Raw genomic sequence first — 17,994 nt, 5'->3', positions numbered from 1 at the left:
ATCACTAGTTATCAGTACTTAGCACCTGAGCATGGTAGTGCCCGCTCATCACTAGTTATCAGTACTTAGCACCTGAGCATGGTAGTGCTCACTCATCACTAGTTATCAGTACTAAGCACCTGAGCATGGTAGTGCTCGCTCATCACTAGTTCCGAGTACCAAGCCCCTGAGCATGGTAGTGGTCACTCATCACTAGTTACGAGAACTGAGCACCCAAGCATGGTAGTGCTCGCTCATCACTAGTTATAAGTACCGAGCACCCGAGCATGGTAGTGCTCGCTCATCACTAGTTCTGAGTACTGTGCACCCAAGCATGGTAGTGCCCGTTCATCACTAGTTACGAGTACTGAGCACCCGAGCATGGTAGTGCTCGCTCATCAGTAGTTATCAGTACTAAGCACCCGAGCATGGTAGTGCCCGCTCATCACTAATTACGAGCACTGAGCACCCGAGCATGGTAGTGCTCGCTCATCACTAGTTACGAGAACTGAGAACGCGAAAATGGTAGTGTTCGCTCATCGCTAGTTATAAGTACCGAGCACCCGAGCATGGTAGTGCCCGCTCATCACTAGTTATGAGTACTGTGCACCCAAGCATGGTAGTGCCCGCTCATCACTAATTACGAGTACCGAGCACCCGAGCATGGTAGTGCCCGCTCATCACTAGTTATGAGTACTGTGCACCCAAGCATGGTAGTGCCCGCTCATCACTAGTTACGAGTACTGAGCACCCGAGCATGGTAGTGCCCACTCATCACTAGTTACGAGTACTGTGCACCCAAGCATGGTAGTGCCCGCTCATCACTAGTTACGAGTACTGAGCACCCGAGCATGATAGTGCCCACTCATCACTAATTACGAGTACTGAGCACCCGAGCATGGTAGTGCTCGCTCATCACTAGTTACGAGAACTGAGCACCCGAGAATGGTAGTGCTCGCTCATCACTAGTTATAAGTACCGAGCACCCGAGCATGGTAGTGCCCGCTCATCACTAGTTATGAGTACTGTGCACCCAAGCATGGTAGTGCCCGCTCATCACTAGTTACGAGTACTGAGCACCTGAGCATGGTAGTGCTCGCTCATCACTAGTTACAAGAACTGAGCACCCGAGAATGGTAGTGCTCGCTCATCACTAGTTATAAGTACCGGGCACCCGAGCATGGTAGTGCCCACTCATCACTAGTTATGAGTACTGTGCACCCAAGCATGGTAGTGCCCGCTCATCACTAGTTACGAGTACCGAGCACCCGAGCATGGTAGTGCTCGCTCATCACTAGTTATGAGTACTGAGCCCCTGAGCATGGTAGTGCTCACTCATCACTACTAGTTACGAGTACTGAGCACCCGAGCATGGTAGTGCCCACTCATCACTAGTTACGAGTACCGAGCACTCGAGCATGGTAGTGCCCGCTTATCACTAGTTACAAGTACTGAGCACCCGAGCATGATAGTGCTCGCTCAGCACTAATTACGAGTACTGAGCACCTGAGCATGGTAGTGCCCGCCCATCACTAGTTACGAGTACTGAGCACCTGAGCATGGTAGTGCTCACTCATCACTAGTTACGAGTACTGAGCACTCGAGCATGGTAGTGCCCGCTCATCACTAGTAATGTATTATCACACGATATGTAATACACACACAAACATGTTGGGTTTAAGAGCAAGAGACTGGCTTTGTTAACAATTCTCCCTCATAGCAGAGAGTTTCAAATAATGTAAAGCCTAATATGATGTTTATATACACTAGTGGGGCATAAAACAGGTTCATCTTCATTTATAAGTCAACTTTAAACAATCTGTCTGCACACAATGACTATTTAAACCAAGCTCAGGTGCATAGTGCACCCCTTGGGCAAAGAGGCATTCGTTTGATAGGGATCCAACAAAAAGAGGTTGCCTTGCCGTTGGCTGTTGGGCTCACATAAAACTGGCCATTTTTGTGTGCTAAGTATCTCAATTTTTACATGTTTTTCATAGCAGTATTGCAGGTCTATATTGTTACACATGTTTTAGCACACAGAGTGTAACTGTCTCCTTTTTGTTATTGTGCTTGGTTTGAACCGTCATTTTGTGCTGACTGACTCTTTTTTAAAGACTACTGCAGCCACACTGAATTAAGTGACAAAATCAACTTGTCTGAAGCTATTGATTTCCTATAGAAAAGAAATCAATCAAGCAAACACATGCAAACTCCATAGGGTGACATTGCCCTTGTGATTTCTGAAAGCAGTGCCACAAAACAAAAAAACATGATTGTCCAAGAAAGTGCTGAAAAGAACACAAAAAGGCTTTGGGTGTAAAATTGTCAGAGGTAGCTTGACATAATATGTATGCAGGACCCTTCCTTTTTGCAGGCAAATTTCCAATGTCTAAACAATATCACAATTCAGGGTTATGGTATCAAAGCAATGCAAAAAATGCCCTACAATGCACATAGAGTAACATACAGCAAAGAAAGAATGCCGGAAGCTGGGGATATGACTGCACTTTGAGATATAGAGAAGACTTTCTGATGTATTGCCATCATAGTATGGATAGTAAAATTCAGCAGCATTATGGGCAACTAAATGCGACCTTGCATTTCAATTAACTATTTAAACAAGAAAAAAAATAGATAACACACACAATAAGTCTCCAAAAGTGCCAATCCTTATTTTTTCCAACAAATCTATACATATAAAGTCCTAAGAAAATATTTTGACTGCATTAATAATAAAGATACTGTCATTTTCTAAATAATGGGAATCTGTCAGCACATATTTGTTATGTAATCTGAGGGCAGTGTCATGTAGGGGCTGAGACCTTGATTGCAGCAATGTGTCACTTGATACAATCCCTGATCTCTCTGCTGTTAGTGTAGCAGTGCTCAAAATGCTCCCCCCCACAACAATAATTGGCAGCTTTCTGTTTATACTGTGCACCACCAGAAATCTGCTAATCAATGGTGGTGGATGGGTCATGCAGAATAGTTGACTAGGAGGTACAAACACCTAATTCTGTACTGACAATCTCCTGCTATTAAAACATTGATTTTATTTGAACAGTCATACACAGCTTAGTAAGTCACACATTGCCGGAATCAGCTCTCTGCCCCTACATCATGCTGCTCTCAGATTACATAGAAAGAAAACTGCCCTCAGATTCCTTTCAGATCAACTATTAGTAACATGTCACAATTAAGGTGCAATGCAGAAGACATTTTTCACACACCAACACATTGTGACATTAATGTAATTATATATTACCGTATATATATATATATATATATATATATATATATATATACACACATATACACACACACATATATATGTGTATATATTATATATATATATATATATATATATATATATATATATATATATATATATATACAATGTGTGTATATATATATATATATATATATATATATATAAATATTCATGCAAATATTTGTTTTTATATATATATATATATGTACAGTATATAGTTATTGTTATATATTACATTACTATGTGTTGGCATCAAAAATGCCTTTTGTATATATACATATGCAAAAAGCATGTATATTACATGTATATATGCAAAGGCATGCAGATGAGCTCTTTTCCTAAAAGAAGAGGGTCTCTATTGCCACCTATGGGTAGCACTAGATAGACAGCTTTCTTCTTTATGGAGGACAACTATCAATCTCAGAAATCTTATTTCCTATATTAATCCTCCTGGAGATGTATAAATACGTTGACTACTTGCTTGTTACTAATCTTATTGGAAAATGTAGCAGCTCCATGCACATTCTGATATTGTTCAATAAGTGTTAGAATCAATATTGAGAATATTTTACTGTTTAAGGACACATCCTCCTGTTGTCAAGGAGACGGGGGAGTCCCAATAGTCAATTTATTTATACATTTCCAGGAGGACCAACAGAGGAATATCCAAATTCGGAAAAAAGGTATTACCACCTTTTTTTTTTTAATAGAGATTACAGGTAACCAATACATCAGATCCAGTAATAGTCCCTTACTGCATATATGAATGTGGCAAAAAAAATGAAACCAAAGAAGGGCATTTCACAGCTTTATATAATGAACTATGAGCTGCATTCATGGTTCTGATGTAGGATATAAGGCAACTGCCTCCTTCTCTCACAGAAATATCAACACCAACAGAAATAACATGGTGAGAGTGAAGAGTCTCTGAGAACTCAAGAAAAAAAAAATCAAAAATACACACAAGACTCATTGGAGACCACACTACCAAGAGTATTTTCATGTTACAGTCATGATGGACCTGTGCTGTATAGATTACAAAGACAAACTATACAGTCCTTCCAGCTGTCAATCACAGATAGGACAGCCCACTGGACTCCTATGCTCGGCACTCACTGGACTCCTAAGCTCAGCGCCCACTGGACTCCTAAGCTTTGTGCCCACTGGACTCCTAAGCTTGGTGCCCACTGGACTTCTAAGCTTGGCGCCCACTGCACTCTTAAGCTTCGCGCCCACTGCACTCCTAAGCTTGGTGCCCACTGGACTCCTAAGCTTGGCACCCACTGCACTCCTAAGCTTCGCGCCCACTGCACTCCTAAGCTTCGCACCCACTGCACTCTTAAGCTTGGCAACCACCGAACTCCTAGGCTTGGCACCCACCGGACTCCTAAGCTTGGCGCCCACTGCACTCCTAATCTTGGCTCCCACTGGACTCCTAAGCTTGGCACCCCCTGCACTCCTAAGCTTGGCACCCACTGCACTCCTAAGCTTGGCTCCCACTGGACTCCTAAGCTTGGCTCCCACTGCACTCCTATGCTTGGCTCCCACTGGACTCCTAAGCTTGGCTCCCACTGGACTCCTAAGCTTGGCTCCCACTGGACTCCTAAGCTTGGCACCTATTGGACTGCTAAGCTTGGCACCCACCGGACTCCTAAGCTTGGCACCCACCGGACTCCTAATCTTGGCACCCACCGGACTCCTAAGCTTGGCACCCACTGGACTCCTAAGCTTGGCTCCCACTGCACTCCTAAGCTTGGCACCTACTGGACTGCTAAGCTTGGCTCCCACTGGACTCCTAAGCTTGGCACCTACTGGACTGCTAAGCTTGGCTCCCACTGGACTCCTAAGCTTGGCTCCCACTGGACTCCTAAGCTTGGCTCCCACTGGACTCCTAAGCTTGGCACCTACTGGACTGCTAAGCTTGGCTCCCACTGGACTCCTAAGCTTGGCACCTACTGGACTGCTAAGCTTGGCACCCACCGGACTCCTAAGCTTGGCACCCACCGGACTCCTAAGCATATGAGCATAGATTTACAGTAAATTCATCGATGACATCTGAATTTTTCCTACAAAGCTATACCAATCTGCTCAGCTCATCCAGCTCCATAACATTTTTCTGGTAGATTGGGCGGCCTGTTCAATGAGACAAATTCCCTATATTATCATGTTCTGCAGATGATGTGGAGTGAAATCTATTCATGGACACATATAACACCTCACATTAAAAAAAACTGTGCAAGTTTTGCTAATTATACTTCCAAAGAACATCTAATGAACAGCGCAGTATACTATAAGCAGAATTTGGCCCTTAAGAAAAACAGGTTTTCGAAAGTCTATCACATGGTCTTCTCTAACGTATAACGTTGGATTTAATCTGCCCTCTTTAAAATAAATCATCGATTCTTTGCATTTAATGCCTTAAAACCCCCCAAATAGGAAAAAAATAGTGTTAACAAAAGCTATAAATAACCAACGTTCAAAGGAGATTGAAACTGATGGATTAGAGAAGACAGAAACAGTAAAGAGTGACACTAAATATGCAAATAGAGAAATTCAATTTATTGGCCTCTGTGGTTAAACAGTCATGGAGTAAAGCCATGAAAATAAAAATTTCAATTTGAAATTTTATTTAGCATGTCGCTAAATGCTTAATAAGACATCAACACTACAGCCAACATACTCAGGATTTGTTGTTGCTTTTTTGTTTCGTTTTTTTGATTTTTGTTTTTTAATACGTGGTGATTACCATGTTGTAAAAGCCAAAAAATTAAATAGTGGCTATGGTGTAATGCTGGTTTTAGGAATGTTGACATGTTCCTTAAAAAGGTGTCCAAAAAGGTGCAGCCTCATTTGGAAAAAACAGGGAATGATATCTCCATCCCAGTCCCCATCCTTAGCTCTCCATCATGGAGAGGTCTTACGTGTCCTTATTCCTTGTTCTCCATCATGGAGAGTTCCTTGATGACTCTTAGTTTCCCACTAGCATCCAAGTTACGTTTTTCACGTATAAGTTCCTCCAGACTGTGAAATCTCATGGTGTGAATGTTGTTCTCCTCCAGGTGGAGCTTCAAAAAATACTGAAGGTTATCAGAATGGACCTCCCCACCGGCTTTGAATTCTCTGTTTCCAAACCTACACCAGGCTGCAAAACTTTCAGAGTTAGTCCAGCAGATCTCATCACTTCGTAAGCCAAGATGTCCACATGCGTTTTGGAGGACCAGCTCGGCGGTCAAGGGTCTATATCGATACCAACTACTCACCACCCGGCCCATACAACCTCCACCTACCTCAAACACATTGTCTTTGCGGATCTCCCCATGGTGCAAGTGTATAATCTGTCCCTGCCCAATGTAAACTGCCCAGTGAGGTGATGGGGGAAGAGAATGGTCTGCAGTGGGGCAAATAAAAATCAATTCCAGGAGATCCCCTGGTTTGCAAAAGGTCAGCAAGCCTTGCATAGGATAGACACTGAGATCCTGGCTGCCCCTGAGCTTGGAAAAGATGCATTCCTGGCAACTAAAGGCAGAAAACTCAATCTCATTGAGCAGAATATGCCCCTCACACTCGCTGGGACTGGGGTCCCTCACAGTGTATCGTTCAGATTGCCCTCTATCGTCCAGGTCCTCCTCCTCATCAGAGAAAAAGTAGGCAACCCCAACTCGCAGCTCGTCCTTTTCTATTCCAGAAGGGTCCCCTGTTGGCAACTCGCTGTAATTCAGGTGGGTGATGCGATCCAGTTGATTTCCCATCAATGACAGGACGAGGCAAAGTCAGTGGGAACGCCAGTTCTGCAAAGAGAATAAGACCATTAGCATCCCATCGGGAGGAATGAATCAGTAACAAACATAAGAATTCAAAGTCAGATTACATTATTAATACAGTGAAGTACTGTTGATTAGGTTCTCCATAAACTCTAAAAAGTTATTGGGATAACTAAGAATGGGAAGGGGATCTAGACATCAGATGGAGAAACTTCTCTGTTGTTCGTGAAATCAATGTATCAATACATCACGTAAATTCCCATATTCCCCAAACTAAACCAGGGCCAGAACTTCTCTATACACCTCCTCTCTCCCATGGATATGCTGGTGGGGAGGAATGGTGACCATCTAATGATGACAGACATCCAAGAAGTTTGATCTACCTCAAGCTATCATTAATCATCCATGTTATTGGTAGGAGGCTAGTATTAATGGGGAGACCACCCCTTTAAGCTGGCACAAGGTATCAAGTAAACACCGAACAAACATGGATGACCTTTTGTAGGAATTAAGCTCAAAAAGCAATTCGTATGGTTATGAGAAGGAAGTCGTAGACTGCTAGATGCAACAGGTTAAGACCAATTCATAGCTTTGATCAACCACTAATGAGCCAACTGGGCATCAGGATCATCAATGTTGGCTCATTATGGATGATTGCATCGACAATGGCTGTATTTTGATTGAATTTCACATTACAGCCATAACTGTAGTTTTTAGCACTCAAATGAAGATCATAGGAATCTTTGACACCAGGCCAAAAGCTGGCACAAGGTATCAAGTAAACACCAAACAAACATGTATGATATTGTCTAGGACTTTAGCTCAAAAAGCAATTCATATGGGTATGAGGAGGAAGTCGTAGACTCGTAGACTGCTGGATGTAACAGGTTAAGACCAATTCATAGCCTTGATCAACCACTAAAGAGCCAGTTGGGCATCAGGATCATGAATGTTGGCTCGTTATGGATGACTGATATTGACAATGGCCATATTTTGGTTGAATTTCACATTACAGCCATAACTGTAGTTTTAGCATTCAAATGACGATCATAGGAATCTTTGACACCAGGCCAGAAGCTGGCACAAGGTATCAAGTAAACACCAAACAAACATAGATGACCTTTTGTAGGACTTTAGCTCAAAAACCAATTCATATGGGTATGAGTAGGAAGTCATAGACTGCTAGATGCAACAGGTTGAGCAAATTTATAGCCTTGATCAACCACTAATGAGCCAGTTGGGCATCAGGATCATCAATGAAGGCTCGTTATGGATGACTGATATTGACAATGGCCGTATTTTGGTTGAATTTCACATTATAGCCATAACTGTAGTTTTTAGCATTCAAATGAAGTCCATAGGAATCTTTGACGCCAGGCCAGAAGTCGAGACGTGCTCGTATCACGCTTGGGTGAAACTGGCCTAATAACCTAAAACCACGGATCAAAATTTCAACACATCATCCATCGGCTGTAGATTGGTTTTGTGGAAAATTACAGAATTTCCTGATTTTTATCGACATGTATTAAACCATCCACTGCAGCAGCCCCATGCAAGGGTAATGAGGGATTGCGGTAAAGTTAAAATATTGCAACCAAAACTGAAGATATCACATTGTTCATGTCAAATTCATGTGGAGCCAAGGAATAGAGATCGTCACGTACTTGTCTTACCCTAACATAGACACCACACCATAAAATCCAGCTGCTGCAGAACATCTTGCCCAATGTGAACGTTCAGTAGGACATGTAAAGGGTCAAAGCGAGGTAGACGCTCATGTGCCTCATGTCTCAATGCAGTTATTTATGGCATTTGCCAGATGTTATTTGATCAGCACCCAAGCGAGGGCAGCACGATACAGGGGGAACATATAGCCGAGCATTGTTCAGTGCTGTGCAGAGGTGACCAATATATGGAAGCGGATCCAATAGTAATAGAAATAGGTATCAACGAACACCTTACAAAGGAATGGACAGAATAAATAGTAATAATAATATTAGAATATTCGTGACAGTCCTTCATAATATAGAAGCCTGCAATATGTACAAGAATGGGAATAGGGAAAAAGTAAAGCAAGGGGTATTTATTGCCATACTGAATCTGGAGTTCACCAATCCAGGATGTGACATATGCCAACCGTAAAGAAGAAGACGAGGTGTGTGCCACATTGTACCCATCCTCCACTTCTCCTAAAGGCACGAGCCTACACATATAGCATGCAAACTACCAAAGTTATGGACTGAATGGAGGATTTGTAACCTGGAGAAGAAAAGGAGGACGAAAAAGGAAGGATCGCTGCCAGTCCTCATCCTTCACTTGTGTCTGACTTTCTTCTCCCCCCTGTTGTGATGGCATTATTTACATGGTGGCACTGTGTGAATACAGCCCAGCAGGAGTATGCTACACTTTATACACTCCATTGTGCTGTTATTATTACATGGAATGATAAATGAAATGAACACGTCTACTTTGCCTATATGGAAAAAGGCAGCCCAGTCCTCCCCCCTCCTTAAAGGAATCTGTGATCTACCTAGCTACAAGACCGAGCTGGCCCTAGGGGATGCTGCACCCTCTCGCTGCTGACTGTGCCTTTTGATCACCGCACTACAACTTTCCTTCTATGTATCCCTGGTCACATTGGTAATATCCTCCATCTAGGGGGTCTGCAGACCTCCAGGAATAGCCATCAGGCCACTATGAGCGCTGACATCGCCATCCCTTCTTCATTTATTCACATTGCATAAGCAAAAAAGCTGCAAACCCTTTACCGACAAATCCATTGAAAGGTTAGAAGAACGCACAGATCCCCCCATTCAATCTATTTCCCAGTGCACAGTAGTTATTACCAGTAATCAATTCTGGGAGCAGATGCATTGCCCCTGGGAATCTATTAGCCACTACACAGAAAATCAAAGTTATATACTCATTGCAATAAAGCATGTGCGGAGGAATGAGGAAGGCAATGGTGACAATCCTTGTACATCGCTGCGGAATATGTTGGCGCTATATAAATATTAGTCCTTCGGGATTCAAATGAAAACTCATCACTTACCCTTGTGGATCTGTCTGCGGCGGAGGGTGTGAAACTCCTCTATAGGTTCCTTTTCCTCTCCATGGGCTGCAGCAGAAGTGTAGGGACTATCCCCCCCGGCCACTTCTCCGCCACCTCTTTCCCCCTTTTAACAGAGCTGAGCTTCACCTGCGACAAGAAGCAGCTACTGGGCTCGCAGCCCTTGTGAGTGCAACTACAATGGGCTATGACTTTTCTGCGTCCGCCCAGTGAGGTTCTCATTGGCTTCCAAGTGCAAGGAGGCGATGTGCGAGGCTCGTGAACAATGCCCATGCCTCGCCGCTGTCAATCATCGAGCGAGAAGGAAGGGCATCTTGTAAATTTCCCCACCTCGCTTTGATCTGTAGTTTGTCATGGGCAGCGCAGCTAGGGATTAGTGACAAACTCATTCATTTCAGGTCGGCTCCTTCCCTTCTGCACCTTGCAGTTGTCAGCTGCTCCTTTATATATCCTAGTATGAGGATGTGGCTGCTAACTCTCTGCTTGCATTGTCAGGCAGGCGCAAACTGTGTCACTCCCAGGCAGTGACTAATGACATTGACAGCTGCCCCTTTATTCATTCATTTTCCGCTTTCATCTTAGTAAATAAATGGGAGTCTTTTGTTGGGGGAAAAAAAAAAAAATACACAATGCCGGCAGAAATGGACGGAGCGCTCCATCCAGTCTGCATTTATTATTTATCGGCATCTCAGCACAGATCCCAGCTGTGTGTTTATCCCATTAGGAGGCACCCGAGGCCAGTGAAAATGACAACAAGATTTTACACACACACACACACACACACACACACACACACACACACACACACACACACACACACACACATACATACATACATACATAAAGCTGAGTGTATGTATGTGTGTGTCTGCTAAAGGAATTCGCACCGTCCCATGTACAGTCACTCAATTTTGCACAGACACCCCATTTGACTCAGGAAACATCAAGGACTATATTTTGAAGGGTAACCCCAAGCTTTACAGTTGCTCTCCAATAAACCTTCCTTCATTAAAGTCAATGGAGCTGGGAGCCACAGTGCAGCCAGAACTTCAAAAGAATGTGCAGCCACACCCTTGAATGGACTGTTGGCATGTCACAATGTAGCCAGGGAAAGAGACAGACAGACAGAAACAAACAGACAGATATAGACAGAGCGGGAGGGAGACAGGAAAAGAGACAGAGACAGACAAAGAGACAAGGAAAGAGACAGACAGGGAAAGAGACAGACAGACACAGAAAAGGAAAGAGACAGACAGGAAAAGAGAGAGACAGGAAAAGAAACAGAGACATGGAAAGAGACAGAAACAGGGAAAGAGTCACAATGCAGCCAGGGAAAGAAACAGACAGGGAAAGAGACAGGGAAAGAGACAGACAGATAGGGAAAGAGACAGACAGGGAAAGAGACAGAGACAGGGAAAGAGACAGACACAGGAAAAGAGACAGACACAGGAAAAGAGACAGACACAGGGAAAGAGTCACAATGCAGCCAGGGAAAGAGACAGACAGGGAAAGAGACATACATACAAAGAGAGACAGGGAAAGAGACAGACAGATAGGGAAAGAGACAAAGACAGGGAAAGAGACAGAGACAGGGAAAGAGACAGACACAGGAAATGAGACAGACAGGAAAAAAGAGAGACACATGGAAAGAGAGACAGGGAAAGAGACAGACAGGGAAAGAGACAGACAGAGAAAGACACAGACAGGGAAAGACAGTGAGATAGACAGACAGGCAGGAAATGAGAGAGACAGGAAAAGAAACAGAGACAGGGAAAGAGTCACAATGCAGCCAGGGAAAGAGACAGACAGGGAAAGAGACATACAGACAGAGACACACAGGGAAAGAGACAGGGAAAGAAACAGAGACAGGGAAAGAAACAGAGACAGGGAAAGAGACAGAGACAGGGAAAGAGACAGGGAAAGAGACAGACACAGGGAAAGAGAGACAGGGAAAGAGACAGACAGGGAAAGAGACAAAAAGGGAAAGCGACAGAGAGAGAGATAGACAAACATGGGAGAGAAACAGAGAGACAGTTACTATCCCAGGTAACGCCGGGTGCTACAGCTAGTATATATATATATATATATATATATATATATATATATATATATCTAAACAATGGTTTGAAAAGTGTAAAAAAAAAATCAACAAAATCACCAAAATTGTATAACTTGATTTAATGTGGTGGTCCCCAAAATATCACATTGACATGAGATAAATGAATGCTCTTTGGGGGTATGACAAACAAGGTCTTAACTGATCATGCGTCCCAAAGTCTGCTGTGTAAATAAAGCACCAGTGAGCAGGTGCGAGCAGAGACAGGAAACATATACAATCAATTGTGATGGGCAAGTGTGCTTGCAACTGCTCGATGCTCGATCAAGTATCCGGGTGCTTGGCACTCTTGGTACTTGTTTGAGTATCCTTGTGCTCAGGCGCCATGTTTCATAGCTGTTTTACAACCATTAAACATGCTGGGATTGTGTGATGACTGTCACAAGGTGGCACTAGGCACTACTAGTATGCAGTAAATGGAGAGATAGTCAGACTGGCCGTAATCTTAAACCAGGAGGCCACAACAGTACACAGATGAGCTCGAGGTACAAGCCGATGGTCAGGGTTCCAGGAGAGTACATACAAGGTCCAGGGAGCAGGCGAGGATGCAGTCAGGAGGAAGTGCACGGTCAGAAGCCAAGAAGTCACAACAGAAAGAGGGGAGGACAGGTAGAGATGGGTAAACAGCAGTCCAGAGTCGAGAGACCAAGATCTGTACACTGAGCACCACAGGAGCCAACAGCACAACTGTAAACAGGAAGTATGACTGGCAGCCTCCTGTGCTAACACACTCCCTAAAGAAGCAGAGCAATCACTGGGAACAAGAAGCATTTGCGAGAGTGCCTCGAGGACCAGCGTAAAACCCAGTGCTCTGAAACAACTTGTATAGGATTCATCCTGCAAAACGCTCTTCACCATAGGCAAAATATACCGGCTCTCCAGGAGAGCATGGCAGAACAATACAGAATGTTCTGCATAATGGAATAGTGACAGATTGCCTGCCAATCATGGTAACGCTGCAGCCATGTTGACTACTGGCATTATTGTGATTGGCCAGCCCCATCGCGTCACCAGGTCTATATAAGACCAGGTAATATGCTGTTCGGCTCATTCTATACCAGCAACAATGTAGGGAGAGCTGCTGGAGAAGGGATAGTATATTACAATGATTATTGCCTTACAGTTCTTGCTGCTGCAAAGTAAAAAATCAATTCTATTCTCTAATATTTGTTTCCTGCATTTAGTGTAGAGCTATCTGCTGGAGGAGGTATAGTGTATTAGAAACATCTAGGCAGAGATTATAGCCTTATAGTTCCTCAAGGAAGTGATGTTGATGAAAAATGCCCATGCTTCTCCTGTGCTAATGTGACGCCCTGGACTAGCCAGGTTGTCACAGGTAGTCCCATACACACACGCAGCTAAACTACAAAACCCTTGAAGAAAAAACAAAAAGCAGCACCAAATGTGCACTACAGCACTAAACATTCCAAACTGTACTTATTTTAAAAATTTTGAGATTTTTGGCAAAAAATTGCAATTTCTTGAGCTGCTTCGCCACGTCACGGCAAATCTCATTTGAAGCAGTCCTACACTAAAATATTTTTATAAAATGTGCCATACGGCCTCACATATGAATAGTAGAACTGCTCTCAGCAGCACTCACCTGGTCTATTTCAATCCCGTACCCATGACTGAGTCATGGCTGTGGGCGGGACAGGTCCAAGCAAATGCTGCATGAAGTAAATAGCCTGTGGACAAAGCCTGATGACTTAATGTGAACAGTCACCAACCGCCAAAATCTAGACAGATGGAATACATCCCAAATTGGGGTGCAAAGCAAGGTGGAGGTCAACCACCGACCAATTCAATGAAGAAAAAACAAAAAGCAGCACCAAATGTGCACTACAGCACTAAACATTCCAAACTGTACTTATTTTAAAAATGTTGAGATTTTTGGCAAAAAATTGCAATTTCTTGAGCTGCTTCGCCACGTCACGGCAAATCTCATTTGAAGCAGTCCTACACTAAAATATTTTTATAAAATGTGCCATACGGCCTAAAAACCCTTGTCACCTCCCTCCGGGTTTGATGTTCACACCAGGGGGTCGGAGTCAGGTGGTTGGCTCCGCCCACCGAGGAGTTCACAAGCCCGGAGGCGGGAAAAAGAGTAGTCTAGATTAGCTTTGACTGTGAAGTGGAGTGAAGTTCAAGGGCAGACCTATGCCTAGGTCTGCCATAGTCTACAACAGATGTCTGGGTTGGAGCCCAGTCACCTCTGGCAAGGAGGCAGACGGTGGTGGCCACCTGCAGGAGCTGGGATTACAGCCGGTGGAACAGTAGAGACCGGGGACGAGCGGTGGCCCGCCGGTACCGTACCGGGGAACCGGTTGGAAACCAGAGCACCAGGAGGGGTACTCAGACCCAGTATACGAGGCCCAGAAACAACCGGGCTGAGTCAGATCAACTGATTGAGGACTGGACTATAGGACCTTTCCCACATAAGACCCGACTGAAGACAACAGCCCAACCATAGGGGTAAAGCCACTGCCCAGCCATAGAGACCCGAGGGGCCAGCGTCTGCGGGCAAAGAGGGCTCTCCCGACACATATCAAACCGGGGAGCGGACTACCGTTGCTCAGGCATAGGAGTCGTGATTTCTACATAAGTGAGGTGCAGGATAAAGGCGGAAACCACCAACCTGTTAAGGGGAAAACTGCAGCTGGCTGCGGGCACCGTTCACCATCTTGTTTGATTTACCAGAGACTCCAGCGTGTTTGTTATAGTGAGTACAACAGTGCCTTTGGGCCGCGCACCGCACCGACACCCCCAGTACGCATCCATATCCTCGCCTCAGCACCGCCCTCAGACCCCCGGGACCATCATCCCCTACCCACGCTGGGGGTCCACATCAAGCTGCACGACACTGTCCCCAGGAGCCTAGTCAACGGCAGCGGTGGTGTCCATCCATTCACCACAGCCCGTGGGTGGCGTCACGAACTTAAATCCCCTGCAAACCACCGCGGCTCCGGCCGTAGACCTCCCCACCGAAGTCCATACCTGTAGCGCCAACCCCCTTTCAGAGCGACGTGACCCCCGGGTCCGTGAAGAGCTCGAGCCACCCACCGACAAGCATGGATCCGAGTGGCTCGGCAACCGGCCGAGCCCCGGGGCGGTACACTAACTCTGCGCTTTCAGCAGGGCACCGATCTTAAACTGCCTATTTGAACAGTTCCCACACAGGAGCTAATTTTCTGCCCCAGTTTTGGACAGTCTAGTTATTGCATTTACAAAGCTCATGGTTGGATTTGGAATCGAGCTAGAGGTATGCCAGCTAGACTTGCTAATGCCAGTCCCAGCTATTTACACTTGAAGCAGGTCACCTACTGTATGATGATCAGTGTCTATCCCGGGAATGAGAAGCATTTATTTTCATATAATTATTATTCACAGCAGACAGCTAGCTATGTCTAAATATGAGAGCTTTGAATAATGGAATATGACCATATGCACGGTGGAGTTTCACCTTGTTAGTACATTGCATATGAGGCGTTGAGTAGGAAGGCCTAAGTGACTTTGCACTGCAGATAGGTGAGCAGCATCAGGGTGAGAAAGTGCGCACATACTGTCAGCTTTTTCAGCAGAAGCTCTGACATATGTGGATAATTATTCAGGAAGCTCTGCACCAATAAATTAGGCACGCTGAACACACTGTTTTTTACAAGTTTGGGCTAATATATTACACTGCCTGTACGTTGCTTTTTTCGACCGCTATGCAAAGTTGCGTCATGCAAAGCAGTACAGTGGAACCTCGCTTAACGAGTAACCCACATAATGAGAATTTCGCTTAACAAGTAAAGCTTTCTGTAAATTTGTAACTCGATTTACGAGAAAGCTTTGCTGTACGAGCAAAATCCTCACCGCACACACTTCCGCTTCCATACATCCACTGCTCTCTGACCCGCACTTGCAGTCCACACAAACACACATGTATGCACAAACACACACGCACGCACGCACGCACACACATACAGTATTATGCTCACCTTAACTTCCGTTCCACTTCCAGTCTCATGGTTCTTGTAGTTCCCGGGTACATCGCGACATCCTCGCGGCAAACTACAAGACCCAGGAGGCCTGCAATGGAACGGAGGTAAGGTGAGCATATAATATAATACTGTATAGTGTACCTTAAGTTTCATCGCCGGCCTCCTGGGTCCTGTAGTTCGCAGCTCCGCTCCACTCCAGGCTGTGCATCGGCATCCATAGCGACGGAGCAGGAACTTCCTGGTTCCTATCACCGCTACTCAAAGGCAGCGCGCTGGCCAATCAGAGGCAAGCGGCTCTGCCTTTGACGTCAGTGCTCTGGCCGCGGAAGTTCCTCCCTCGTCGTTATAGTAACCCGATACACGGCCTGGGGGCCACTGAAGGCAGTGGAGTACTAGAGAACAGCAAGTCCCAGGAGACCGGCGATGCAACGGAAGGTAAGGTGAGCATATAATATGTGCGTGTGCATGCGTACTTGTGTGTTTGTGTGTGTTTGTGCGTGTTTGTGCATGTGTGGAATGACACATAGGGGACCAGGATGGGACATTTAACAAGTTGTGGAACGAATTGTCTGTGTGACGCCCTGGACCCCAGGGGTCACAGGTCACTACACAACACCAGACACCCCTTTCCCTGGACAGGGCACACCAGTCAAACATTAAACCCTTGTTGCCACCCTCCAGGGTTGATATCCACACCAGGTGGGGTGGAGCCAAGTGGTTGGCCCCGCCCACCGAGGAGTTCACAGGCTGGAGGCGGGAAAAACACGGTAGTCAGTCCAGTTGTGGACTGTAGTGAGTGAGGAGTGAACACTGTTGGTGTCTGGGTCGGAACCCAGGCACATTCAGCAAGGTCGGCAGACGGTGGTGGCCATCTGCAGGAGTTGGCGAAGGTCAGCGGAACCGTAGGACCGGAGTCGGGCGGTTGCCCGCCGGTACCGATCCGCGGAGCAGATTGAAGCCAAGCACCAGGCAGGGTACTCAGACCCCGACTAGGCGTAAAGCAAACCTTTAGTCAATTATCTGATTGCGGTCTGGACTTCAGGGGTTCATTCCCACCCAAGTCCCGATTGAAGGCAACAGCCCAACCGTTCCGGATAAGTGCCACCGCCAAGGGCCAGAGATCCAAAGGGCCAGCGTCTGCGGGCAAACGGGCTCCTCCGGCACATATACGTTGGGGAGCGGAGTCCCGGTGCTCAGGCATTGGGGTCAAAACACAAAACACAGGTCCAGGGAACAACAGCCACCATCAACCCGTCCAGGGAGAACACCGCAGCCGGCTGCAGGCCCCGTCCATCCAGCCGTATGGTTTACCAGAGACTTTGTCCATCTTTGTCTGAGTGAGTACACCAGTGCCATCCGGCACCGCGCTGCACCGCGACCCTGCACCCTGCCAAAACCCATCCTGAGGAATTCAACCTCCAACCGGGCCCCGGGATCACCAGCGCCTACCCACGGAGGGGCCAACACCTAGCTGCTCCCCGCCATTGCTCCCGGGAACCCCGTCACCAGCAGCAGTGGTGCCCACCATCACCACAACCCGTGGGTGGCGTCACAAACACTCTATCCATCCCAAAAATCCAACTCCCCTCCCTTTTCACTCGTGGGCGAGGAGCGCTGCTCGAGCCCCGGGTCCGGCCCGCTCGAGCCACCGAGGAGAAGGCACCGGATCCGAGCGCGACCTCCCCGAGCAGCCCCCGCGACGGGGAAAGCTGGCCCTCGCCCTCAACATCTGCATTGCAATGATTTCCTATGGGAAATCTTGCTCTGCTGAACAAGTAACTTGGTTAACAAGCACAGTCCCAGAACGG

The 17,994-nt window shown here is 45.9% G+C and overlaps 1 protein-coding gene across 1 annotated transcript; it reads right to left on the bottom strand.

The window, feature by feature from the left end:
• Positions 1 to 5,791: 5,791 nt before the first annotated feature.
• Positions 5,792 to 10,503, bottom strand: LRATD1 (LRAT domain containing 1). The gene is made up of 2 exons (XM_075338780.1): positions 10,067 to 10,503; positions 5,792 to 7,041 (listed from the first exon to the last, which is right to left on the bottom strand). The coding sequence occupies exon 2, from the start codon at positions 7,000 to 7,002 to the stop codon at positions 6,181 to 6,183; it is 822 nt and encodes a 273-aa protein (XP_075194895.1). The 5' UTR covers positions 7,003 to 7,041; positions 10,067 to 10,503; the 3' UTR covers positions 5,792 to 6,180.
• Between the last annotated feature and the right edge of the window lie 7,491 nt (positions 10,504 to 17,994).

Source organism: Anomaloglossus baeobatrachus, chromosome 3, assembly GCF_048569485.1.
Source record: "Anomaloglossus baeobatrachus isolate aAnoBae1 chromosome 3, aAnoBae1.hap1, whole genome shotgun sequence".
Lineage (NCBI taxonomy): Eukaryota > Metazoa > Chordata > Amphibia > Anura > Aromobatidae > Anomaloglossus > Anomaloglossus baeobatrachus.
Note: the sequence above shows the minus strand (reverse complement) of the source record. Positions and strands in the feature narration are given on the sequence as shown.

Coding starts and splice junctions, on each gene's coding strand:
- LRATD1 (XM_075338780.1), bottom strand. CDS start 7,002: ATGGGAAATCAACTGGATCGCATCACCCACCTGAATTACAGCGAGTTG.